General features: G+C 47.9%; 1 protein-coding gene across 2 annotated transcripts; it reads left to right on the top strand.

The window, feature by feature from the left end:
• Window positions 1-652: 652 nt before the first annotated feature.
• LOC106737473 (carboxypeptidase A1) lies at window positions 653-23,668 on the top strand. 2 transcript variants are annotated; one of them, XM_019487675.2, is made up of 12 exons: window positions 653-826; window positions 3,089-3,234; window positions 6,743-6,824; window positions 8,948-9,082; window positions 9,735-9,836; window positions 10,596-10,697; window positions 11,732-11,833; window positions 12,844-12,954; window positions 14,532-14,622; window positions 20,414-20,613; window positions 22,364-22,448; window positions 23,040-23,668. In XM_019487675.2, exons 2-12 carry the CDS (start codon window positions 3,170-3,172, stop codon window positions 23,225-23,227), a joined length of 1,263 nt encoding a protein of 420 aa, XP_019343220.2. In that variant the 5' UTR covers window positions 653-826; window positions 3,089-3,169; the 3' UTR covers window positions 23,228-23,668. The 2 variants fall into 2 exon arrangements, with proteins under 2 accessions (XP_019343220.2, XP_019343221.2); XM_019487676.2 differs by having other exon boundaries at window positions 3,093-3,234.
• The last annotated feature ends 1,644 nt before the right edge of the window (window positions 23,669-25,312 follow it).

Below are 25,312 nucleotides of genomic sequence, written 5' to 3' on the forward strand. Positions count from 1 at the left end.
CTGCTACCAGCAAACATCCTCCACCCGCACCTGGGGCTTAGGATGCTTCCTTTGGCAAGCATCCTATGTGCAAGCCCAAGGCCAGAGGCTTAGGGTTCAGATGACCCCGAGTTTTGCTTGCCCTCAGCCTTACGGCCACGGGAGCAAGCTAGGGAGGAGTCTGCCATTTCCATAAAGTGGGAGTAAAACCAAGATCTTCCCACTGGAAATGAAAGTGGGAGGTTAACTATGCATTACCTCCACCCGGGTACTGCCCCTTGCCAGAAAAGTGGATATCCCCAGCGACTAGGAAAACCACCTTAGTGGTCATCATGTTTCCCCTTAGTCCAGAAAGCAATTATAAAATGAAGATACCTGGCTGGCAGGCAGCCTGCCCTGTTCCCACACACCTGTGAACATAAAACCAGTCTCCCAGCACCACTGGTGGGCAGTGTAATATCTTGGCGAAGCTTGCCACATGGAAACAACACTTTAAGAACTATTTACAGTAAATGTACTATACTGTCCTCACAAGGGTCTATAGGGTCTAGCTTTGTTGCTTGGCTCCCACACTAGGAAGTTCCTCCTGACCCCACCCAGGCTGCCTCTTCAGGTGCTACACTTCCTGGACACACTGCATTCCTAGGAGGACTAGTAAGTACATCAAAGGCATTGCCTGTTTTATTAATCAGCGAACTGGTTTCTCCAGGGCCAAGAACATTTCTGAGGGGAGCTCACGGTCATGGACCAGAGGCACCAAAGGATCAAGGGTGCATGTTTCCTACCCATGTTCATCAATCAACATTGAACAGGCTTATCTCTGCATCCGCCAGGGCTTCAGCAGCTGGTGAGTTTCTCTGTCTCCAGATTGGACTGAAAGGTAAAATATTTTGTTTCACATTTGAAGGACATTAGGCTGGTGCCTGGATAGGAAGCAGGTGGCACATTTGGTAGATAAGTACATTCACTGCTAAATCAAAGAAGGTCTTATTTGCATAAATCAACATTGAACAGACTTATTTCTGCATCCTCCAGGGCTCCCAGCAGCTGCGGGTTACTTACTCTGTCTCCAGGTTGGACTGAAAGGTAGATTCAGATCTTAAGGAAGAACAAAATATTTTTTCAGACTTGAGGAACATTAGGATGGTGCTTACATAGGATGCAGGTGGGACATTAGGTATACAGGGGCATTCACTACTAGATCAAAGATTTTTTTTGTCTAACAAGACAAGACTTCCCTATATCTGTCTCTCTACTTGGCTTTTACTGCATTCTCCAAACCTGTCTCTATTCATCAAGTGTATCTGTCTCTCCCACTTGTACAAGCTGTTTGCACTCAGTGGATTCACTAAGGAGGTGCCATTTCTACACTATCATTTTTTGGAACTGAACCGCACTTTCAAATTTGGCAGCCAGCCTTGTCAAATAAAAGATGGGTACCATATCTGTGCACCACTGCTGTCTGCTTGGAGACAAAAGGCACTGTTCAGTAGGGCTGGGCGAAATTTCGCCGTCCGTTTTGTTTCAACTCTGTTTCAACTCATTTCAAGCTCAAAACAGCGAAATTGAAATGAAATGAAGGGCTCCGAAACAGCCTTGAAACAAAATGAGGCTAGTCAAAACGTTTCGGGTTTCAAAGCAGCCAGCAGCCAGGTGGTGGGAGACAGGAGAGAACCAGGGCTGTGCTCCCAGTGGCTCCAGGCTCAGCTAGGTGGGGAGCACAGCCCTGGCTCTCCCCGCCTCTCGCGGCTGGGTGCAGGAAGCTGATCACAGCGCAGGGAAAGGGAACTGAGCCCCGCTCAGTTCCCCTCCCCAGCGCTGCAATTGGGCTGGAGAAGGGAACTGGGTGGGATCACACAGTTTCCCTCCCCAGCCCTACAACTGGGCTGGGAAAGGCAACTCAGCTCAGCTGGGCTGAATTCCCAACCCCAGCATGACCATCACACTGGGGAAATGAACTCGGCCCAGCTGGGCTGAATTCATTTCCCCAGCCCGATTGTCGTTTCCCCAGCCTGATTGTTGGGTTGGGGTTGGGAACTCAGCCCAGCTGGGCTGACTTCCCATCCCCAGCCTGATCTAGGGCTGGGGAGGAGAACTGAGCAATTGGGCTCAGTTCCCTTCCCCTGTCCCAGGTGGCAGCACCAGCTCTTCTCTCTTATCTGGCAGGCAGTTCGGGGGCCCTCAGCCCCAGGAGGACTGGCACAGCCACGGCAGCCCTCCCGGGCTTGGGCCTCAATCTGCCTGCCAGATGAGAGAGGCTGTTTTGAGCTTCTCCATGATAGCGAATGGGTGAAACATCAAAACAGCATCAAAACAGCCTCACTGTTTTGATGAAGCGAAATGGAACAGCTGTTTTGACTTGAAACGAAATTCGCCCAAACCTCAAAACTCAAGTCAAAACAGAACAGTGCCGTTTTGCACAGCCCTATTGTTCAGCTGTACGTCACAGGCCATCCACTCCATGTAATGATTTTCTTTTAAACCATGTAGAAGGGCCCTGTACTCCTAGAGATGGGCAGGCAAACACTTCTAGGCAACAACGATGCTCTTGCTGTACAGCAAACAGTGCCTTAGCTGTAAAGCTTGGGTGGCTAAGAATTTCTCATCATGCAAATTCCAGGTCTTGAGACTTTTACACTTGAGCATGTATACATGTCTATAGCACGTGGTCTGCCTCAGCAGACAGAATGGAAACAGCACAAGGCTTACAAGGGATCTCAGAAATGTGTTTGCAATTTCAGGAGGCCATTCCTAGTTAGGGGATATGCAACAGTTCCTCAAATCATTCAATCTGGGCCAGGGGGAAGCATGTGTTGATTACCCAGCCTCATTTCCCCTATAAAAGACCACACATTGAATTACCTTCTGTTAAAAGTAGAGCACATCCTATAGAAAAAAAATCATGCAAAAGCAAGTCTTGCTGTATTTATGGAAAGTGTTTTCTGAAGCATCACTCCCGCTTTTTGACCAGCAGATACAAGCCCCTTTGTTTCCATCTAATTAAGCAAATGCTTGAGTTCATGGGAACTAATGTAATGATAATATATCTGTTTGCAGTGCTGTCTCTAATTCTGTTCTCAAAGTGTACATGAATAATTGTTTCTGAAAGGAAGACCCTTCGGAAACTCTGGTTGGAAGACCATCACATATAGAGGGACTAGGAGCTGAGTGACATTCTCCCTTGCTGATCATGCGGGGTCTACTGGTCTTCAGTGCTCTTCTGGTGGCTGCCTTCAGCCAAAAGCGTTTTGTGGGGTGAGTACAGGGGAACTCAGGGACTGGATATCACAGACTGTGGGGGAAAGCTCTTACCGGGTCATGGTTAGTTCCTAGTGGACAGCTGTTCACAGCAGAGAAGCCAAGGATTGGGAGTACATTGGAAAAATCTATTCACCTTGTAGACATGCAACCTCCACGTCATGGTTGTTCTGCTGGTTTCCATTTGTCTGCAAAAGTCTGCATTCCTCTGGGTTATGCATAATAAATCCTTCTGCTGTTTTGTCTCCTTACTCGTTGCCTGTGGAAAGAGTGATCTGTGGGCAAGTGGTATTCCAGGCTGGCCCATTCAATGGCAAGGGGGACCTCATTTCTTCCACAAACCAAAGGGAAGCCACCTGGAGCTGGGAGAGATTCCCCTGCTGCAGCTGTGAGGTTCATTATAAGGGCAGTGGAGCTGAGGTTTGTGGAGATAAGGACTTATCCCGGGGCAAACATCAGCCTGTTCCTTGAGACGAGCAGTGGGACCGTGGGGAGAAACTTGGGGCTCTGGGGGTACTCCGCACATGGGTTTGTGTTACCTGCTCTTGAACATTTCTTAGGATGGTGGTTCCACAACTTCTCCAGGCAGCCTGCTCCAATCCTTGACAACCCACATAGTACAAAAAGTTCCTCCTAATCTCCAACCTACATTTTCTCTGCTGCAATTCGAGGCTATTGCTCTTAGATCCTGTCCCTTAAAGCCACAGAGAAAAGCCCATCTCCATCCCCTCTGTAATCACCCTTCAGGTATTTGAAGACTGTTATTGAATCTCCACCTCAGTCTTCTCTTCTCCAGGCTAAATAATCCTAATTTCAGCTTTTCCTCATGAGTCATGTTTTTCAGCCCTCTAATTATTTTTGTTGCTCTCCACGGGACTCTTTTCAATCTGTCCACATCTTTCTTGAAGGGCACAGCCCACAGCAGGACATCAGGTGAGGCAACCCCAGTGCTGAATGGGGTGGGAGAATCACTTCTCTTGATTTACAAGTGATACTCTTATTTCACGCTTGTCCTTGTTGAATATTTCATTTGAATGATTTAAGAGCATGTCTCCAGTTTATCAAGGTTATTGTGAATTGTAGCCCCTACCCTCCAGTGTGTCTACAACTCCACACAACTTGGTATCATCTGGAAATTTGGAAAACATGCACTCAGTCCCATCATCCAAATCATTAATAAAACTATTAAAAAATACCAGACCCAGGACGTACCTTTGGGGAACCCTACTTGACACTGAGCCATTGATGACTACTCCCTGAGCATGTTGATCCAGTACTTTCATCTAGTCCGTGTTTCCTTAGTTTGTGAGGAACTATAATTGGAACAACTATCTACCATTAGGACGGCAGGAGCATAGAAGTTAAAGATGGACAAGGCCCATTAGCCAATCTGTTTCTTTTCCTGTCTGGGACAGCGTTATTCCTCGCAGAGTAATCCCTACCATTTCACAAAGTCCACTTTTAAGATCAAGGAATGAGGTTTCCACCCGCTCCCTTGGGAAACTGCTAAGATGTGGCATATTGCCCCAGGCCTTCTATGACTCATAACATTTCCTCACCTGTTTTGGTTCCTGGCCTATTTTCATAATTGTCCTGTACTAATAATATCCTGAAAGATCTTCCAAAGCATCCTATACAAGTGAAAACAAGGCAGTGGAGTTGTAATTACCCAGGGTGTCCCAAAGGCCAGGAAAATAGCAGCCTTATTACATTCTTGACAAAATAAAGTTATAAAAGGTCCATTTGGATGGCATTAGCCCTGATCCATGAAGGTATCCCCGTTCATTGTTCTCTCTTCCCTCCCATTCCTTATGCAAGTGCATTGGTCCCAACCCTGGATGTCTAATTTGCTTGTACCATTTTTAAAATATTTAATGGTTTCATAGTTTCATAGATATTAGGGTCAGCAGGGACCTATTAGCTCATCGAGTCCGACCCCCCGCCCCGGGCAGGAAAGAGCGCTGGGGACAGATGTCTGTCCAATCTCTTGATGTCCAGTCTGAATTTGCTCTTTCAGTTTGTGGTCATTATTTCTAGTTATCCCGACGGGCACCCTGGTAAACAGTGTATCCCCTATTTCTTGCTGACCCCCCCTGATGAGTTTGTAGGCAGCCACTAGATCACCTCTCAGCCTCCTCTTGCGGAGGCTGAAGAGGTTCAAGTCTCCTTATGCAATTTGTGCAATTGCCAGCTCTTTGTAACATGGCACCTCCTCCTACTTGATTCTACTGCATGCTGCAGGACTGGCTCTGTGGATGTGGTAGATCTTGACTTTAGCAAGGTTTTGATATGGTTTCCTGCAAGATTCTTGCAGGCAAGCTAAGGAATTATGGCTTGGATGAATGGACTGTAAGATGGATAGAAAGCTGGCTGGAGTATCAGGCTCAGATGATCTAGCTGGCAGCTGGTGTCAAGTGGAGTGCTCCAGGGGTCAGTCCTGGGACCAGTTTTGTTCAATATCTCCATCAATGACCTGGAAGATGGCATAGAGCGCACCCTCAGCAAGTTTGCAGATGATGCCAAGCTGGGAGGTATCAGAGATATGCTGGAGGGCAGGGCTAGGATTCAGAGTGACTTAGACAAATTGGAGGATTGGGCCAAAAGGAATCTCATAAAGTTCAATGCGAACAAATGGAAAGTCCTGCACTTTGGATGGAGCAATCCCATGCACCAGCACAGGCTGGGGGTGACTGACTGGGCAGCAGCTCTGCAGAAAAGGACCTAGGGGTTACAGTGGACAAGGAGCTGAATACGATCCAGCGGTGTGCCCTTGGTGCCAAGAAGGCTACCAGCATCCTGGGCTGCATTGGTAGGAGCATCGCCAGCAGATCGAGGGAAGTGATTCTTTCCCTCTACTCAGCACTGGTGAGGCCACATCTGGAGTACTGGGTCCAGTTTTGGGTCCCTCACTACAGAAAGGATGTGGACAAATTCGGCAGAGTCCACTGGATACCACAAAAATGGTGAGGGGCCTCAGGCACATGACTTGTGAGAAGAGGCTGAGGGAAGTGGGTTTATTTAGTCTGGAGATGAGAAGACCGAGGGGGATTGAATAGTCGCCTTCAACTCCTTGCAGGGGGGCTGCAAAGAGGTTGGAGCTGGACTGTTCTCAGTGGGGGCAGATGGCATAACAAGGAGCAATGGGCTCAAGTTGCAACAATGGAAGTTTAGGTTGGATATTAGGAAAAATGTGCTCACTAGGAGGGTGGGGAAGCACTGGAACAGGTTACCCAGAGGGGTGGTGGCATCTCCATCCTTAGAGGTGTTTAAAACCTGGCTAGATAAAGTCTTGGCTGGGATGATGTAGTTGGGGCTGGTCCTGCTTGGAGCAGGGGGTTGGACTAGATGTGACCTCCTGATGTCCCTGACAACCCTCATTGTCTATGATGCCATGACTGTGATAGCCTGGTATCTGCACTGTTTGATCTCCATCTGATCTATCGCTGGTTCTTTACCACCCTTCTCAAGCACTTTCTGTCCTTTCTCATTGTTTTGTCTTCATTAGGGACCAAGTTCTCCGTGTCTTAACTGACAAAGAAGAACACATTGCATTACTCAGGGAACTAGAGGAATCAGAAGACCTGCAGGTAAGTGTTGAGGTAGAAACCCTGTATAACTATTACGTCTAAAAGCTGCATCTCTACCCTGCCTTCTGGCTAGGACGAGCAGCTATAGTGAGCCACAGGCATGCTACCTTGGGCTATCATCTCCTCTGCTCTCCCACATTAAGGAGAGCCATAAATCATGTCGTATTTTCATGGGAGGCATTCTGGGAAAAACAAATTATTTCGGGAAGCTGGGCATGTAGTAGATAGTGCTCTCTGTTCTGGCAATGGCCTATGGCTGAGCCTGGAATTAGAAGGACCAGGATGGAGGACCACCCGCAGGTTAAATATACAATGGAGATCCTGACTACCTGCCATCATGAAAGATCCAGATCCAAACGCTCCATTTCTGGCCGTTCAAATTAGTGTTTTGCCAAAATTAAAAATGTAGATAATTAAACGATGAGACTCTCCCTCAGATACCAGCTGCAATGGAAATACTTTTCCTCCAGACTTTATGTCCCAGATGGCTTTGCATTATGTAGAGCAGAGCCAGTCCTGCCAAAAATGCATTTTCAAATGGTTGGTCAACCATCCAACTTAATGTGCTCCCACTGGGCTCATCTCCCTGCTGTGTTTGCTTTCTGAGGATATTCTAGCAACCAGGTTCAGACAGGAGCAGCAGTCTGCAAACAGATATTGCACAATAATCATATAAAGCAGGTTACAGTTTGGCACTGCGAGCATTTGCACTGGAAACTCGATTTGAAGAGTTACATTCACCCAGTCACAGGGCAACTATCCCATGTGACCTGTGTGTGTGTCCAGTGAGTCACAAATATCGACTATTCACTGAATTCTGCACAGAAAAAACTTCACAAATGGCTTCTAGACTGAAAGATATTTATGTAAAATATTCACTGAATGAGAAACAAACTTGTAGAAATCACATAGAACAAATTTGTAGAAATCTGTTCATGGACAATTCGCTGTTAAATAAAGGGGCTAAATTCAGTGAATACATTTTTTGCAATGACTAATTCAGCAGCTCCAATACTGGTACCACATTCTTTTTAATAGTCACCAAGTTCTGTCTTAGAGGCAGCTGAAGACATTTGTTTTGGGGTTTTTTTGGAAAAATTTCCCTTTGTCCTCATGGAACTAAATAGAGTATTTCCCCTTATACTACAGTCTAGTATTTGCTATCTACTGGGCTCATCTACACATACACTTTAATGCACATTAGCCTATTTTAATGCACATTAAAGCATCACAAAAAACATGCTTTTTAGTTAATGCACCTTAAAATAGGCTAGTGCGCATTGAGCATCACTTAAAAACCGTGGATGCCTGTATTTGAGTACAGAGTTCAAGCACCCCGCCACCATTTTGAAGTGTGGGGACACTGATATACGAGACACGGGAGGCAGCCACTCTAATTAAGTGGGGCGCCGCTCTAATTAAAGTGCTGCCCTCCCCCAGCCCCAGGAGCATATGTAAAAGTACTCAGAGGTACCAGATTTAATATGCATTAACTAAAGCATATTAATGCATGTGTAGACATAACCACTGTGTATGAATTTTGTCTGGTGCTTACAGCATCTGCCATTCTCAGATGGTCTCCCATTAAAATCCTAGCCACGCCTAGTGGTGCTTAGCTTCTGAGTTCAAGCGTAGTTGCTATGGCATGACTGTAGGTATATACCTGCAGATTAGTTGGCTTTTCTATAAACCAGTTTGGATGCTTAATAATTAGAGATCAAGATCACTGTGGCACGGGAGTCGAGCATGATCTGTGGGCTCGCATGCTTTTGTAGCTAACAACAAAAAAGGGACTGGTGTGGCCAACATCACATCTGGAGATATATGACTCCCCAGCCTGTATGACCAGTTACCCAGTTACAGCTCAATCAATGATGGCATGAGCCTAGAAACAGGCTGGTACTACTCATCCCCCTGAATCAAGATACCTGCCCACTCTGCTATCACACCCCCCATTTAGAGATGAGGCACTAAATGAGACAAGAAACTATTATGATATGACTGTCACTGACTCTTTGGACCCAGCTCTCATGTATATCTCTGTGGCTTCTGGAAACCCATAGGTAGAACAATATAGAGGTGTAAATTAAGCTAATCTGTCTTTTTTTTCCCCCCTCGATCAGCTTGACTATTGGGATGTCCCTTCCAAGCTTGGCCTCCCACTGGATGTGAGAGTCCCCTCCCAGAGCCTCCAGCCTGTCAAAACCTTCCTGGAGTCCAACAGCATCCCGTATACCACCATGATAGAGGATGTACAGGTAAGGACCAGATGCAAGACAACAGCGTCACCGTCCCAGGTGAAGTCTGAGTCAGGTAAGCAGGACGGCGCACAGAATGAGCAAAAGGATAGCTGAAAAAGCAGTATCTCTTCCCACTGGACAAAACCCATCCTACCTTGGGAATGAAGTGTCCCCTTGTTGGCCCTGTCAGCAGAGAGGGACAAGGACTGACAACGCTCTGTCTGACCTTCCAGGCCATAAGTTCAGAGATGGCACATCATCAGCGCAGCGTGATGCATGATGGAAGCAGTTTCTGCTCTGTGGATCTGTAGAGACCTGCAGTCTCCAGCCTCTTTCATGAGCATTTCATTCGCTAAGGCTATTTTTGGATAAAGAAGGGATTTGATCACAAGGGTGATTGGCCCCTGAATGTTAACCAGAAAGACTACAGCTGCTTTTTTATATGTGCTTGGGGCTTATAACATCTTCTCTAGTGGTTGACCTTAGTGACTACAAGAACCTGTTACTTGGTGGGGGCTAAAGGAGTTGTTCCTTGAGCTCAGCTAAAGGGGTTTGTGCTGTTTGGTGAACTCCTGCTGCTGACTGCACAGCATACGACAGCCGTGCAGTCCATGTGGGGGGAAAAAAAGCACAGTTCCTGCCCTCATCTCTGTATGTGTTTTTTGAATAGAAATTACTGGATGAAGAAAAAAGGGCCATGAGGCGGGCCAGAAAGTTGAAGAGGAGCTGCAGCTGGTCTGAATTCTTCTCCTTCTACCACACCCTAGACGAGGTACTTCCTTGAGCAGCGGGTTCTCTCCTTTGTGGCCCAATGGTTCAAACCAGGTCATGGGCAGCTCCACCCAGTCGTGGGCAGCTCCACCACGCTGTGGTCAGGCTCCACCATGTCATGGTCAGCTCCACCATGTTGTAGTCAGGCTCCACCGTGTCACGGTCAGCTCCACCATGTCATGGTCAGCACAAACCAGGTCGTAGTTGATGCCTATGCTGTAGGACTAAGGGAGAATATTGTGGGAAGATTTTCCAAGAAAGGTTCATTTCAAACAGATCCCCTTGCTTGTTCTTTGCCAAGAAGCAAACCTTCATCCAAGAAACCCAACCATCAGTGCTTTCTGTCTTTGCATGGAGCTAGGCATTTTCTGAGCAGCTGCTTTCTCAGCGGTGCATCCAAACTTTAGGTGTGTTCAGAGCCTTGATGGTGGGTGATGGACCTTGCTTAAGAGCAGGGGGTGTCAGTGCTTTTTAAACAGTGCTCCACAGTCACCCCAGGATCATTGTCACTGGTTCCCATGCTCCTCTGCAGAAGGACATGGGAACGAGCACAATAATATGAACCTCTGGTCTACAAATGTAAGCGGCCAAACCAGTTCCCTCCTATGAAGGTCTCTTAGTGTGTCAGCGGAGCAGCTTCCCAGCTGTCGTAGGCAATCGGTGGTCATCCTCTAGGAGCTGAGACTAGTTAGCTGAGAGCAAGGACAGAACGAAACACAAGGCTAGTTTGATGAACGTGAGCTAAAATGCTTCCTCTCAGATCTACAGCTGGATGGACTATCTTGTGGCCCGACATCCCAACCTGGTCAGCAAAATTCAGATTGGAGAGAGCTATGAAAAGCGGCCTCTTTACGTGCTCAAGGTAGGTGTTTCACAACATGGCAGTTGTTTGACGTGGGCTCCCATCAGCAATCCCATGGGAGTCAATGGAAATATGCATATGTTTAACATTAGGCACTCAGTTCCTTGCTGAGAGGAAGTCTGGATCAGCAGGCAAGCGGACTTCCCCTGTACAGTATATAGATCCTCCCACATATCTCACTAACACCATTTCAGTATTGCTAGATCTGACAAAGTGTTACACTCAGTGGCGTAACGTGGTGTGGTTGAGTGGGGCACCTGCCAGGGTGCCAGAAAGAAGATGGGGTGCCTCCCTCTGCCGTGCCCTGCTCCACTGGTCCTACCTGCTTGCACACTGCAGCAGTGTAGGCAATAGCTGTCGAGTGCAAGGTCTTCTGGGAACTGTAATTTTGTAGTGTGGCAGGGGCGTTCACTGCTGCTGGGGGAAGAATCGACCCCATTTTCTACTGCCAGAATCAGCAATATTTTTGTCCTCCTGGCATGACCTTTGGTGGCAAAAAAATGGAGTGACTGTTCCTCCCAACTGGAGTGCGATCCAGTGTCACTCCAGGGAACTACAAGTCCCAGAATGCCTTGCACTCCATGACACACTGTCTGCACCTGCTGTTTTGCATGCTGCCATGTGGGGAAGGTGAGCGAGATTTGCCCTGGGCACATTATTCGCATACTACACTTCTGGTTATATCCCTGCAGAGTCTGGAGACCCACCCTACACTTTTAAGGGACACATGTAATGAAGGGTAATGAGCACTGAGAGCCTAGAAAAGTGTGACAACCATAACAACCTACACCCCTACAACCATAACAAGAGATGTTAATGCATTCACCCCACAGAGCCCAAGGGAAATTGCACACACTACTTGAAAAGGGAGGGCTCTTGCTTCACCTGTCTCTACAGACCTGCTCTATCAAGACACCAATTTATAGGCCTTACACAATCAGAACAAACTATTCACCCTGCAAATGTGCATGCACAATTTTCCACCCACCAGTGCCTGAGCTGTGGTTAATGTTGGCATGTTCTGTTTGCTGCAGTTCAGCACTGGGAAAAGTCGTTATCGTGCCATCTGGATTGATACCGGCATTCACTCTCGTGAGTGGATCACCCAAGCCACCGGTGTGTGGATTGCCAACAAGGTAATCTAGTAAATACCTCTCCTTCCCAAAGAGCTGAGAGGTAGCAGTGGCAGCAGGGAAGTCACTGGGAACAGGGTGTTTCATCAGCCCATCGCAGTGATGGGGGTGTCCATCTCAACCGGGTCGTATTGAACTGAACCCACATGGAGTTCGCTCTTGGTAGAACCGTAGAAATGTAGGTTCGGAAGAGACTTCAAGAGACCACCCCATCCACCCCTTGCACTGAGACAGCCTCAAGTATAGCTAGACTGTCCCCAACAGATATCGATTTAATCCAGTAAAGAGATTCCACAGCTGCCTGACCTAGCCTAGTCCAGTGTCTCACCACCTTTGCAGTTAGAAAAGTTTTTCTTAAAATCCAATCTAAAACCTTCCTCGCTGCCATCAGGCTGGTTTCCTCCTGTCCTGTCCTGATTGATCATGGAGAAGAATTGATCATCCTGCTCATTATAACAGTATTGCAATATTGGAACTCAGTTAACATGTCTCCTCTTGGAGCTTCCTCTTCAAGACTATGTTGAGATCAACAGATTGGTAGATTAGTGTCCCTGGGGTTGTTGCATGGGCATTAGAAATTGAGTTGAGACTACTGCCTAATTTTGGATGAGTATATTTTAAAGTAAGACAGACCCTATAAATCTTCTAATCTGACCTCCTACAGATCACACTCATTACATTTCATCCAGTTACTGCTGTACAGAGGTCACTAATTTACCTTTAGCTGAAGCATCTTCCAGAAAGGCATCCAGGCTTGAGGACCTCAAGAGATGGGGAATCTACCACTCCCTTTGGTAGTTGGTGGCAAGAGGCCTAATTTCTAATGGCATGTTTGAAATTATGTCTGGCACCTGTTTTCAGTCATTGTTTTGTTCTACTTTCCCCCAAAATTAGGCCTAGTCTCATGCAGGACCCTAGATTGTTGTCATTTGAACTGTAATGGATCAGCAGCTATGAGCCCCGACACTGCAACAAAAACAACCCATAATAATTCAAGCCTTCTGTCCATGCAGATAGCCACTGAATATGGCAAGAATGCCTCCCTGACCGCCCTTCTAGACTGCATGGACATCTTCCTGGAGATAGTTGCCAACCCTGATGGCTTTGCATATACTCACAGCCGTGTAAGTACCTGCTCAGGACAGGGGAGGTGTGACAGGAGGAGGGGGGCTGGGTCCTCAGCTGTATTATCCATGTATGCAGGGACAGCTTGAGGCACGAGCCATGTCAGGGACTTTTTGGGGCACTATCATTTTTTGAGGAGGAGAAGCCCTGTCCATGGTGTTGTCCTCCATGGTGGGCCCTGCATCCCGCCGGGATGGAGAGCTATGTGCTGGGTTTTGTGCTGCCCGCATTTGATCTGAAAGTGGGGCATGCAGCTGAGCCAGGTGAGAAGTGCTGGCTGCAGAATTTGTACAGTTACTGTATTTGCTCAGATCCAAGACAAGGTATTTTCCCTCTATTTAACACTGGGAAAAAAGCTCTTTATCTCAGAATTGAATATGAGGTGTGGGGGAGCAAGGGTGGTACAGGCAGCTGCTGTGGCTCTAGTTTCACCCCAGGTCAGGGCCAGACCTGCAGCTGCTACCTGCTCCCTTATCACCTCTGCTCCCCCTGCCTGTCCGTGCTTCATCCTTGGGTCCCCCTGTCTCCCCTCTCCCCACCATGCTGCTTCTGCCCTTGCAGCCTTGGGCCCCCACCCCTCTTTCCCTCCGCTTCATCCTCCCCTTTGCTTACTCTTGCCCTAGTGCCAGGCTGCTTCTCAGTTCCAGCCCGGGACATGGAGCACGGTCTGAGCCCAACCCTGTAGCAGCTGTGCTGGCTCCATGCCACTGCTATGGGGCTGGACTGGAGCCATGCTCTGTGTCCCAGGCTGGGATGGGGCTGGCCCCAGAGCAAGGGTAAGTGGTGGGGGGGGCAGAGGGGAAGAGAGGGGGGCCTGAAGCTGTGGGGAGCAGAAGCAGCGTGGAGGGAGAAATGAGGGGATGGGGTCCTGAGGCTGCATAAGGGGGTAGGCATGGCAGGGGGTATATGGAGGGAGGACAGGCTGCAGGGGGCAAGCTGCTTGTCCCCATACCACATCCCTCCCACCACATGCCCCCACACTGCCTTCCACCTATCATCTGCCCCCCTCCTGCCTATTTCCCATTGCTCCCCCACTGCTTTCCCTGCTGCAGTGGTGGTGGGGACATCCAATAATTCGATTTGATACATGGAAAATTGTAACAAATTTATCATTTTTCCATGAATAGAATCTAAATATTGGCAGGTCGTTTTAAATTCAGGGTCTTCTTGGATTTGGGTAAATCCAGTACCTTGGTACCACAATAGCATACAGTTCTACTGTATAGGATCTCATAGCGTGGGCCTCTAATAATCATGTTAGTTATTGCATAACAAAGGGGCTTCACTGAAATTAAACCAGGGAGAAAATTTAACTACCCATGCTCTGAGCAAGAAGTTATCGTCGCATCATTTGGGATATAGGTTCAAAAATATTAGAGATTGCTACAGAAACACCCCTGGTGAGCTCCTCTCAGAGGCACTTCAGCTGGTGCCTGCCTGCAGTGACATTACCTCCAAACAGCATCCTACAAACTGCACCACTCTGCTTCTGCTGGGTGACACCTGAGCACAGATAAAAATGAGTCGAGGCCCAGCTGTTATCACAACCCCATGGTCTCTTTCTGCTTGCTCCTAGGACCGTTTGTGGCGAAAGACCCGGTCCATCAACCCTGGAAGTCTCTGCGTGGGTGTAGACCCCAACAGAAACTGGGGTGCAGGTTTTGGAGGTATGGAATAGCCCTGGGGCATGTTAATCCCAGCTGCTTTTCTTTTATACAATAAGCCCATATGTTTTGACTATTGATGGAGTTCAAACCATTTCTTAATTTAATGCAGTGGTTCCCAACCTTTCTAGACTTGAGGCCTCCCTAAATACTTTCAAGGCACTGCTTGGAAAATGCTAGATCTTAGTTTTCATTCCTTTTTTGACTACAGAAAAATGATGGAGTGATTCTTCTGTTGCAAAGATCTCAGGAAGGCCATGAGAGGTCGAAATCTTTGGGTTTATCTTGTGAATCATGTTGGCACTGCATGATACACTTGAAAGGATCTCAAGGCACCCTAGGGTGCCTCATCACCCTGGTTGCGAATCACTGATTTAAGGGCAGGAATTATATGTTACTAGTCTCTGTTACAGTGGAATAATAGGTTCTGCTCTGTTTAGTGAGTGAAGAGATCATGTGTTAACATTCCTGGATGACAGCAAGTTCGTTAATCAATCAGGTCTTAAAAACTCCCATGAATATATGCAACATGTAAGCTCTGCAGAATATCTATAATTACCTTGGTACTACACAGGGGTGGATCCAGAGGGGGTGCAGTGACACCATTACGACTAAGCCAACATGGCCTTAGAGTGGGACTCTACTAATCATATTGCTATATTTTCTTGAATGCCACATACCCCAAAATAAGAAACGCATCTTGCTTTGGAAGATGGTATATAGGAAAAGATTTTTCTGGAGTCATGGCTGACTGTGTGACAGGAGTAAATCCTCCTGGAAATACAGAGTGTCCAGGAAGTGTGGCATCCCAGGAGACAATTTGGGTGAAGCACCAGGAACGGTTTGGTATGGCGAGACAGCAACAAGGGTAGGCCTCAGACCCTCGGAAGGGCAGTAACAAGACTTATTTCTTTATTGCATATAGTTTTGTATTGAAGTGTTATTTCCACACCACAAGCCTCACCAAGATACTACAAACTGCGTGCAGTGGCTCACTTGCCCTGAGCCAGCTCAGGTGTTGTTTCAGGCACAAGTGACAGTGCTTAGCTTTAGAGGCAGTGACAAGGTTAACATAGGGCTCTACACTTGCTGGTTCCTGAAGCCACAGAGGAGCAGTAGCCATCGTAGAAGCAAGCAGACACTGGGCGTGTTTACACGTGCATTTACTGTGCTGTAAGCCGTTTTTAAGTTGGCATCTACACATGCAGCCATTACAGCGTAGTAACGCTGTGTGCGGGCTGACTTGGGAGTAAAGTGAGGCCCAAGTCAGTCCACACAGTGTAACCACACAATAATGTGTCTACATGTCTATGGCTACTCAGGCATAAATTTGCTACCTGCATCATGTAACCTAAATTACTGCGCAGTACATTTTCACGTGTAGACGTGCCCACTGTGCTGTAATGGCTGCCATCCCCCCCTGCTTCTATTCCAGCAAAGAAAAATCAACTTCTCTGCTTGCAACATGCACTCCAAGGTGCATGCGATTTGTGGGTAAGTGTGGTAGTTACTGTATAATGAAGGGGTTTCATTGGAGTCAGAACAAGGAGTAATTTTGATCATGGTTATTTTAGTGTAGTGTAGGAATTTGTCCCAATGAGATCAGCCAAAGGACTTAAAGGACTAAGTAATCTAGTGGGGAGGCGTGTTACACGTATGTATGTTGTGAATCCCTGCCAGTAGAAAGCAGTATTCCACATGGCATTTATCTTCTACGCCTGCCTGCTATTCTGCTCGGAAGTCTTTTGTTATAATAAAGATAGTTGCCGTGTTGCTCCCTGATGATGACTTGCCTAGATGACCTGATTCAGAGATTGGAGTTGGCCCACTGAAAATGGCAGTCAGCTCTTTTGGCTCTTTATGAGTCATTTCAACCACTGGAGGATTCAACAGCTCTGGAAGAATAGCTGATGGACACGTAAGAACTGGTCCTGCTGGCATCTGGACATCTTCTGGGTTGAAAGATTGCACATTGTCTAAAACTCTGCCTTGCATCCGGTTGGCATGTCTGCAAAGTGGTTTGCCATCTGGAGTCTTGGTGCTGTATGACGCTAGTCCTGTGCCTTCAAGAACAGTTACAGGCACCCAGCTGCATCGTTTCAGATACACAGAGGATCAAAGGTTTTGAAAGTCTGTACAGGTGAAGTAGCCTCTTCTGGAGAGAACTGGATTTCACGCTTTCCTTGGCAGGTCCACGTGAAGCGTATCCAGATGTGTCTTCAATTGACATTTCATCAGTAGTTCTGCAGGGCTCCAACATGTGGCTGTGCACTGTAGGTCCCATTCACCATCAGCAAACTGCTTCAATGAATATTTAGTTGTTTGGACTATGTGCTTGCCCTGTCTGTGGTGGAAGGATGCAGATGCGATGTTTATGGAGAGGAATCGTAGCTGTCACTTCTTGAATTCTTCCAAAGTGAATTGTGCATCATTGTCAGACACAATGGTATCTGGAAGACCATCCTTTGGGAAAAAGTTTTCAAAAAAAAAAGTTTTTAAAACTTGGATTCTGGTGTGTGATGACATGGATGCAACTGGAACAACTTCCAGCCATTTGGAGAAGGAATCAGCAACAATGGAGGATATTTGGCCTTGGAATGGGTCAGCAATATTTATATGCACACCTGACCACGGCATCCTAGTCACCTCCCACGAGTGGACTGGAGCCTTAGCTGGTGCATGCTGAATACCTTGGCGTGGGTTTGCTCTTCTTTACAGTTTGCTCAGTGTCAGCATCCATCTTTGACACCCAGACAACTTCTGGCAAGTGCTTTCATAAGAACGATTCTTAGATATCTAGCATGAAGAGCATCATGGAGTGATGTACAACCTTCGCTGGGGGTAACCATTACGTTACACCATAGAAGACATCCCTTATAGGCAGAAAACTCATACTGGTGTATAATGTATGTCCTGAATTCATCTAACTTTGCCACCCCTTCCATACCCAGTTTAGCACTTGGGCTCACACTAGACCCTTAGTAGCCATGCAAGCAATGTCATCTGTCTGGAGAGGAGGATCAGGAGTTGATTCACTTGAGACACTGGAAGAACAGTGAGTTGAGGGCTAGGCGATGGCAATCGGCTCAATGCATTTGCATTGGTTACTGACTTTCCAGGGTGGTCATGAATTTCAGTCATATGCAAGGAGAAGTAAGGACCAATGGAAATGCACAGTGAAATAATTTGGGGTCTTTTCTCGGTAAATAAACCCAGTAGCAGCGTGTGGTCTATCACAGTTGTTAATTTACAGCCATATAAGTAGTCATGGAATTTCTTTACTCCAGAAACAGTAGCCAGACCTTCCTCTTCGATTTGGGAGCAATTCCTCTCGGTTGTATTCGTAGTTCGGGGGTCGGAGGCAATTAGATCTTCACATCCATTGTTCTGTACATGACTCGGGACAGCCCCAACTCCGCATGGTGACGCATCACACGTAAGTAGAATTGGCTTCTCCATATCATGATGAACAAGCATGCTGTCCGATGACAACAATAGCTTCACATCATTGAAGACCTTACTGTGGCATTTAGCCTACTTCCCCTGCATCCTTCACCAGCGGATGATGTAAAGGCTCGGCAACTATGGGCTCGTCTTTTAAAGAGGAACGGTAGAAGATAATGGTAGAAGTTAAGAGGAATGCTTGCAGTTCCTGCTTGCTCCTGGGCATTGGAGCGCCATGAATTCTTTTCACTTTTGCATTAGTTCAGTGGATGCCATTTGCATTGACTCCAAATCCCAGGAGCCCAGCATTAGTTACCCCAAAAACACACTTCTCTCTCTTGAGTTTTAGACCAGCACTAGCAATGTGTCATAATACTTCTTGCACTCAAACAGCTGATTCTTACATTGATTGCTCTAATAAGGACATCCTCCAAATATGAAACAATTCATTTTAGTCTTGCTGGTAAGTCTTCCTTAATCTTCTAGAAAATTTCTGGTGTCAAATTGTAGGCACTTGGCTTGGACGGCTTCTCCCTGGGTACTGATCGTCTGCATAGCAGCAGCTCGATCATCATTTAAAAGCAAATTGATTAAAGTTTTAGGACAACTAGAGTACACAATGCTAGACTTCATAAGTAATAATAAATGTATTCTTCAATAAGATGGAGCTCTGTGCCACTACGCTCTGAACGTACGACAGTTCCTAAATGACGTTTTCCCAGAGAAGTGGCTAGGCAGAGGTGGACCAACTGCTTGGCCACCGTGTTCACCTGACCTGTCGCCGTTGGACTTCTGTTTATGGGGACATGTTAAAAGTGTAGTTTACTTGTCAAAACCATGCTCTTTGGTGGCACTTGGGGCTGGGATCACCACTGCAATTAGTGCAGTAACTCAGGAGCAACTGGGAAACGTTTTTAAGAAGTTGGAAGATCAGATTGAGCACTGTATCACGCTGGATGGTGGTTAAGTTGAAGTCTAGCAATCTAGTTGTCCTAAAACTTTGCTTTTAAATGCTGTTTACAGATTGTTTCTATCATACCAACAGTCTAAGTTATTAAAGTTTAAAAGTGCACGAGGACTTTATGAAGACCCTGTATTACAGTTTTTGGACAGAGAGGCAACTCTGCCGGGTATGCTCCAATCCCTTTGGCTTGCTTGAGTGAAAATGGAGCCATCCCTCTGTTTCAGACGGAGTCAGAGCAAAGCGAACTTTTTGTAGCGTGAGGATTTCTTCATAGGACTTGCCGCTAGGTTGGGCTGGGGCACAAGTAAGCAAGCAACGCTAAAAGCCTGTGAGCTCATACGAGTCAATAGCACTGACTAACCTCAAGGATGCAGTTTCCAGATAGAAGATGAGCCAGTTGGCACAGGAGTCCCAGGACTTGGCCACAGCAAATACATCCCTGCATCCCAACACCGCCATATTGGAGAAGAGCTGCACAGGACACTCTGTGGGCAGGATCCCCTGGCCCGGGCTCCCCCGATGGCACGGGCCCCTTCTCCCTTGCAGCACTTGACACTCAGGGTGAAGCACCGGCAGCATCCTGCCCCTGGCGACCCCATCCTTGTCAGCAGTTTAGGGTATTGAAGGTTTGTCCCAGTGAGATCAGGCAGGGAGCAAGAGGAGCAGCCAGTTTTATTTTACTAAAAAAAAAGGCTTAACTGAAAGCTTTCAAACAAAGCAGCTGGCAGCAGCAGGAGATAAAATACCATGCAAAATAGTTTTGCTTACTATCAGGCATGCCTAACTCATACACTGAGGACATAACCGTTCTTATGAGTTCACAGTCCCTGTGAATGGCTGGGATGCTGCCTCGTGGGGTCGAAAGGATTCGACTATATTTGCACGAATAAATTAGCAGCTTGTCAGCTGTCTTATTTATTACCAAGGAAGCAAGAACGGTTGGAGATGTTTCCTCTGGTATTTCTAGACCAAAACCAGTGAACGTTAGGGAGGATACTGAACAGGGGATAGATTTCATAGACATCAGGGCTGCAAGGGACCTCACAAGGTCATCGGGTCCAGCCCCCTGGCCAAGGGACAGGAAGTCAGCTGGGATCAAATGATCCCAGCAAGATAAGCATTCGAGTGCAGATCGCTCTAGAGAGACCCGGTTCAGCGCTCTCCCTCTATAGCACCCATTTCTGTCACTGTTGGAGACAGACTGCTGGGCTAGAAGGGTTTGACCTAGCCTTGGTTTGACTGCTGATGGTCTTAAACCACAGGGATGTCAGGACTCTTCAAAATGAGTTTTCTGGTTATTCACACTCGCACCCAAGCAGTCATACCCATGCTTTTCACAAACATGGTGCTGTGTTTTAATTCTCAGTCTCATCTGTTTTATTGCAGGCCTTGGTGCCAGCAGCAATCCCTGTTCACAAATGTACCATGGACCCCGTCCTTTTTCTGAGAATGAAACAAGGGCCATTGCAAACTTCATCCTCGGCCATGGAAACGTGGCAGCCGTGATCTCCATCCACAGCTACTCCCAAGTGCTGATGTACCCTTATGGCTACACATCTCAGCCTGCTCCTGACCGTCAGGAACTGGTGAGAACAGCTCCCAGTTAACACGTCTAGGGAGAGGGCTCAACAGCTGTGTGCTGGGGGCTTGGCACTAGGGGATTTAGCGGGGGACAGATGCTCAGAAGTGCATCTGGGCTGCAGGGGTGAGTGAAAGCCGCTGCCATCTGAAGGGTAACTTGGTGGTGTCAGCCCCTTCCACCTGGACAGTGGCTGCTTTCATCAAACTCAGCGTGCTTGTTGGTGTCCTCCTCCTCATCAGGGATCCTGGTTTTCCGTGATAAAAAAAATCACAAATTTTCTGATTAAAAAAATCACAAATTCATTGATAAAACCCCCAAAATCCGTGATTAAAATGAAAGGCCCCTCACTCCCCACCCGACAGCCCCCTCCCTCCAGCCCTGCTCGTGCCCCTCACTCCCCCTTCACACCCCCTCAGCCCTGCTGGTGCCCCTCGCCCCCCACCCACAGCCCCCTGCCACCTCCAGCCCCCCTGGGAGTGCACGCAGCGGCGAGGAACCGGCTCCTCCTGCCCCCAGATGACCCACCCGCAGCCCTGCCCTGCTCCTTGCCAGGGCTCTGAGGATGCACATTGTGGCCACAGGCTCCAAGCCCCACGCACCGCCTGTCTGGGTAGCAGCCCCAGCCCTGCCCAGCTCCCTCCCTCACTATGGGGGCCTCAATCTCCCCCCACCTCAGCTGCTCTCCAGGCTGCCCGGCGGCCCTGTGCACATGCACCTGGCTCCCCTGCCTGACTGCCCTCCTCCCATTCCCCTCAGCCCCTTGCAGGCTGGATCTCTGCCCACCTGCAGACAGCTCCTTGCAAAACTGCAAAATCCGTGGGTTTCTCTGGGAAATGAGGAATCCTCATTTTCCTCTGGCAAAGGGGAAAATTTGTGGCTCTCTCTGTTTTTCCATGGGAAACGGAAAACCCAGATCCCTGAACATCATCATCAGCAGCAGCATGTTTGCTGAACGCGTGGACATGGGAGCTGAACTTCCCTCTTTGCTCTGGAGTTGACCCTTCTGGGTCAGCACTGAGGTACTTGGATAAGAGAGTGTGACAAGCTGCACAATGAGCTGCATCGTGTGAGCTCCACGATGTACCCGTTATCTGGACAGAGAGAGGGATAAGAGAGGCTCCATAGGCTCTGTTAACTCCTTGGAGGGACTGGTGGTGTCTGGTGCTCTCTACTCACCATCATCTCATGGGTCTCTCTCATTTTAACACTAAGCCGGCCTCTCTGTTCCCCATTCTTACGTTCATAGAAACGGGGAGGGATTCATGGGCCATTGTGTGCAATCCACAACTCCATCATGTTCTGTATCCCTTCCCTCCTCTAATAGGGGCAGGCCATTCATTGCCTTCATGAGCTCCACCTAACCATCACAGGATTTCCTAGTATCATAGTACTTAGGGTTGGAAGGGACCTAAACAGATCATCAGGTCTGACCCCCTCCCCTGCCCTGGGCAGGAACGGGTGCCGGGACCATATCACCCCAGCCGCCTCTTGAAGACCCCCAAGGTGGGAGAGAGCACCACCTCCCTTGGGAGGATTTAAATTGGCCATGCCCATTCCCCAAGTCAAATTTATCCATGTACATGTGTGTCTGAGAGACAGACGAGATGAAACACCACTGGAAAACCATCGGCTGATGCAGCGTTTCCACCTTATGGCTATAACCTGAACAGAGGCAGAGAGGGAGGACAGGAAAGACACTTTCACTGACTATTCAAGGACCTCCCAGTCTTTTACCACTTACTCCTTGTTTGCAGGACGCTCTAGCCAAAGAGGCAGTGGAAGCCTTAGCCGCAGTACACGGGACTCGGTACAAGTATGGGAATGTCTTCAGCACCATTTGTAAGTTATCCAGCAAGGCAGCAAAACACCTTCCTCCTTCCTCACTAAATACTTGGTGACGCCAGGGCTTGGGTCTCAGCGCTACTCCTATTGACTGACCCGTGGCGAGGTGTGCCCCGTTGCGTGTCTCAGCGGCGAGCGTAGTGGCGAACGGTGGGCTTTCTGAAGCACTGATGGGCAGAGCTCTTGTCGGACGCGCGTGCTTCTGGGTGATTTCCAACCGCAGGGCCTGGCGTTGTGAGATGCCCCTGTGTAAGGCCAACGCTTGTGGTTTACGGGTCACACAGAAATCAAAGCTCTGTAGCTGACACAAGTCCTTTGGACCTGAGATAAATTGCAAGCTTCATCAGTTTGCTGGTTGCAGTCTCAGATGCTGCAACCAGCAAACTCAGTGGGAAAAGCTGGTGAGGGAAAAGTCGTGAGAAGATGAATGCAGGACTGCACACGAGCTGCAAATTCCAGGTGCACATAGGGACAATTTTTGAAGCCTCTTTACATCTGTTATCAACAGCATTTGAGCTTCCCCACTTGAATCTCGTTTCAAACCTCATTTTCACTTCCATATCATGGGTTTTCTGGGTATTTTTTTAGACCCAGCTGGTGGTACCACAATAGACTGGACCTATGATATTGGTGTCAAGTACTCCTACACTTTCGAGCTGCGGGACACCGGCTGTTACGGCTTCCTCCTGCCGGCCAGTCAGATCATCCCAACGGCTGAGGAGACGTGGCCGGCTTTGATGAAGATCATGGAGCACGCCCGGGACCATCCCTATTAACACAGCTAACCATAAGATGGAGCTGATGGCTTGGTTTGAGCTCATTTGCACTCCGACAGTGCACAGAGATACCTCTCCACAAAAGAGATTCCTGCCCAGAAGAGCATTTCTTCTTTCCACTCTTCTGTGAACTATGAAACACCATAACCAGAAGGAAATACAGTTCTGCTTCCTCCAGACCGCTTCAAGGTAAAAAGACTTTCCCAACTTTGCTCTACACATAAGCAGCACAAAATGACCTGTTCCAAACAGGAGACATTACCACACCTGCAGCTTTCCTGTGAAATGTGAGTTTTCATTTCCACCTAGGAGAGCGTTTACAGTCTTTGCAATCTCCTCTGCCTGATGAAGAGTGCCTGTCCCTGAAAGCTTGCAAATAAAGAAAAATGGGGAGTTTTTTTGCAAATATTTAGTTGGTCTAATAAAAGATATCACTTCTGCCACGAGTTTTGATTCCTTTTGCCTCTAGACCAATATGACTACAACCTGGATACCTGACTCTGAGGCCTGACACTTAAGCAATGCTTGTGAGTGGGCATCCCACCAAATAAAGGATGCAGCTTCCCACCGTATGTTGGATAGACAAAAAGCCCCATACTCCGACACTGTCTTGCTAAGGCTTCGTGCAAAACCTTGGCTCAACAAGGCCTCAGCTTCTAACAGGTCTCCTTCCCCCTTCAACCTCCCCTTTCCCTTAGTTTAACTAAATCTCAGCTTCCTATCTGGGTTTCCCCTTTGCAGAGACGCAGCCAGGTTGAGATCTCCGGGCGCAGCTCTGCAAGTGGGGAACCCGGGGTCCCTGTTCACAGAAGCGTTGTCCCACAGGATCAGGAGATGTGGCCTATTATCCTGACCCTGCAGGACATTGGGTGATACCTGTTTTGCCCAATAAAATGGATCAGCTGTGCTGGGAAGAAACTAGAAAGAGAAACTAGAAGCTTTGCTAGTATGCGGGGGGGTGAAACCAAGGGGGCAGGTTTGATCCCAGGGTGGATGAGATGATCTCTCGAGGTCCCTTCCAGCCTTGCTTCTGTATGTAAGATTAAACTTGCTTCTGTATGTAGTTTAAGATCAAAGTACAAGCAAACGCAACTATTGGAATGTGCACTAATTTGCTAAAGTATACATCGAGCTTAAAAAAACACAACTAACTAAGCAAAAAATAGTCCAAAGATATCATTAGTTCTGCAGTCATTATAGCTGAATGTCTGTGCACCCCCTCCTATTTCCTGTGGGACTTGTCCCAGCAACATCACTCGTGTGTTTGCTCCTCGGACCCCTGCCTCTCTCCTGTTTTGTCCCTGTTTGCTTCTGCCTGATCTCAGACTCACCACAGCCCCTGCCCCTGCCTTGTTTGGACCTCTTGGCTCTGACCTACCTTCCACCCTGACACGACACCACCTCAGCCCTTGGCATGATGATCTGGCCTGCAGCAGATACCTGGCGTGACCCCTGCCTACCGAGTGACTGCCTCCAGCCCGGTCGATCCTGAGATAACAGCCAGATGTCAGCGGAGTTGTTCTGGAAGACTTGCGAGTGTAACTGAATGAAGCACTTGGTCAAAAATGAGAATATAAGCAGTGAGACCATAGGTCCCTCTCACCCAAACTCCTGTCTCCAGCATGGGCAGAGCGGAGCTACTTTCTGCACTGGCTGGACCTGGGAGCAGGAGCGGCCAGCTCCTGAATCTTCCCCCTGAGTAGTATCCCATGCCATCCTCCCCGTCTCGGTGGGAGTGAGGTCTCTTCCCCTTCCTACTGCTGTTGCTGCTGAGGGTTTCTCTTAACCCTGCTGAGTCCCTTCTTCCCCAACCCCTCCCACCATCCTCTGCTGCAGCTGTACCAGGCTGACCCTGCTGGGACCACCACGACCAGGGACCTACTTCCTTTGCAGTTTTGTAGAATCTACAAAATCAGGTGTTGTCCACAAAATAAAAATAAAAAAAACTTACTAAACTTACCGTTTGCAGATGACGCCAACCTGGGGGGCGGGGTATAGTAAATACACTGGAGGGTAGGATTAGGATTTAGTGACCTAGACACATTGGAGGATTGGGCCAAAAGAAATCTCATGAGGTTCAACGAG

The sequence above is a fragment of the Alligator mississippiensis genome, chromosome 4 (genome assembly GCF_030867095.1).
Source record: "Alligator mississippiensis isolate rAllMis1 chromosome 4, rAllMis1, whole genome shotgun sequence".
Classification (NCBI taxonomy): Eukaryota; Metazoa; Chordata; order Crocodylia; family Alligatoridae; genus Alligator; species Alligator mississippiensis.

Coding starts and splice junctions, on each gene's coding strand:
- LOC106737473 (XM_019487675.2), top strand. CDS start 3,170: ATGCGGGGTCTACTGGTCTTCAGTGCTCTTCTGGTGGCTGCCTTCAGC. Junction 3,235..6,742: donor AGCCAAAAGCGTTTTGTGGG/GTGAGTACAGGG, acceptor TGTCTTCATTAG/GGACCAAGTTCTCCGTGTCT. Junction 22,449..23,039: donor GAATGTCTTCAGCACCATTT/GTAAGTTATCCA, acceptor GTATTTTTTTAG/ACCCAGCTGGTGGTACCACA.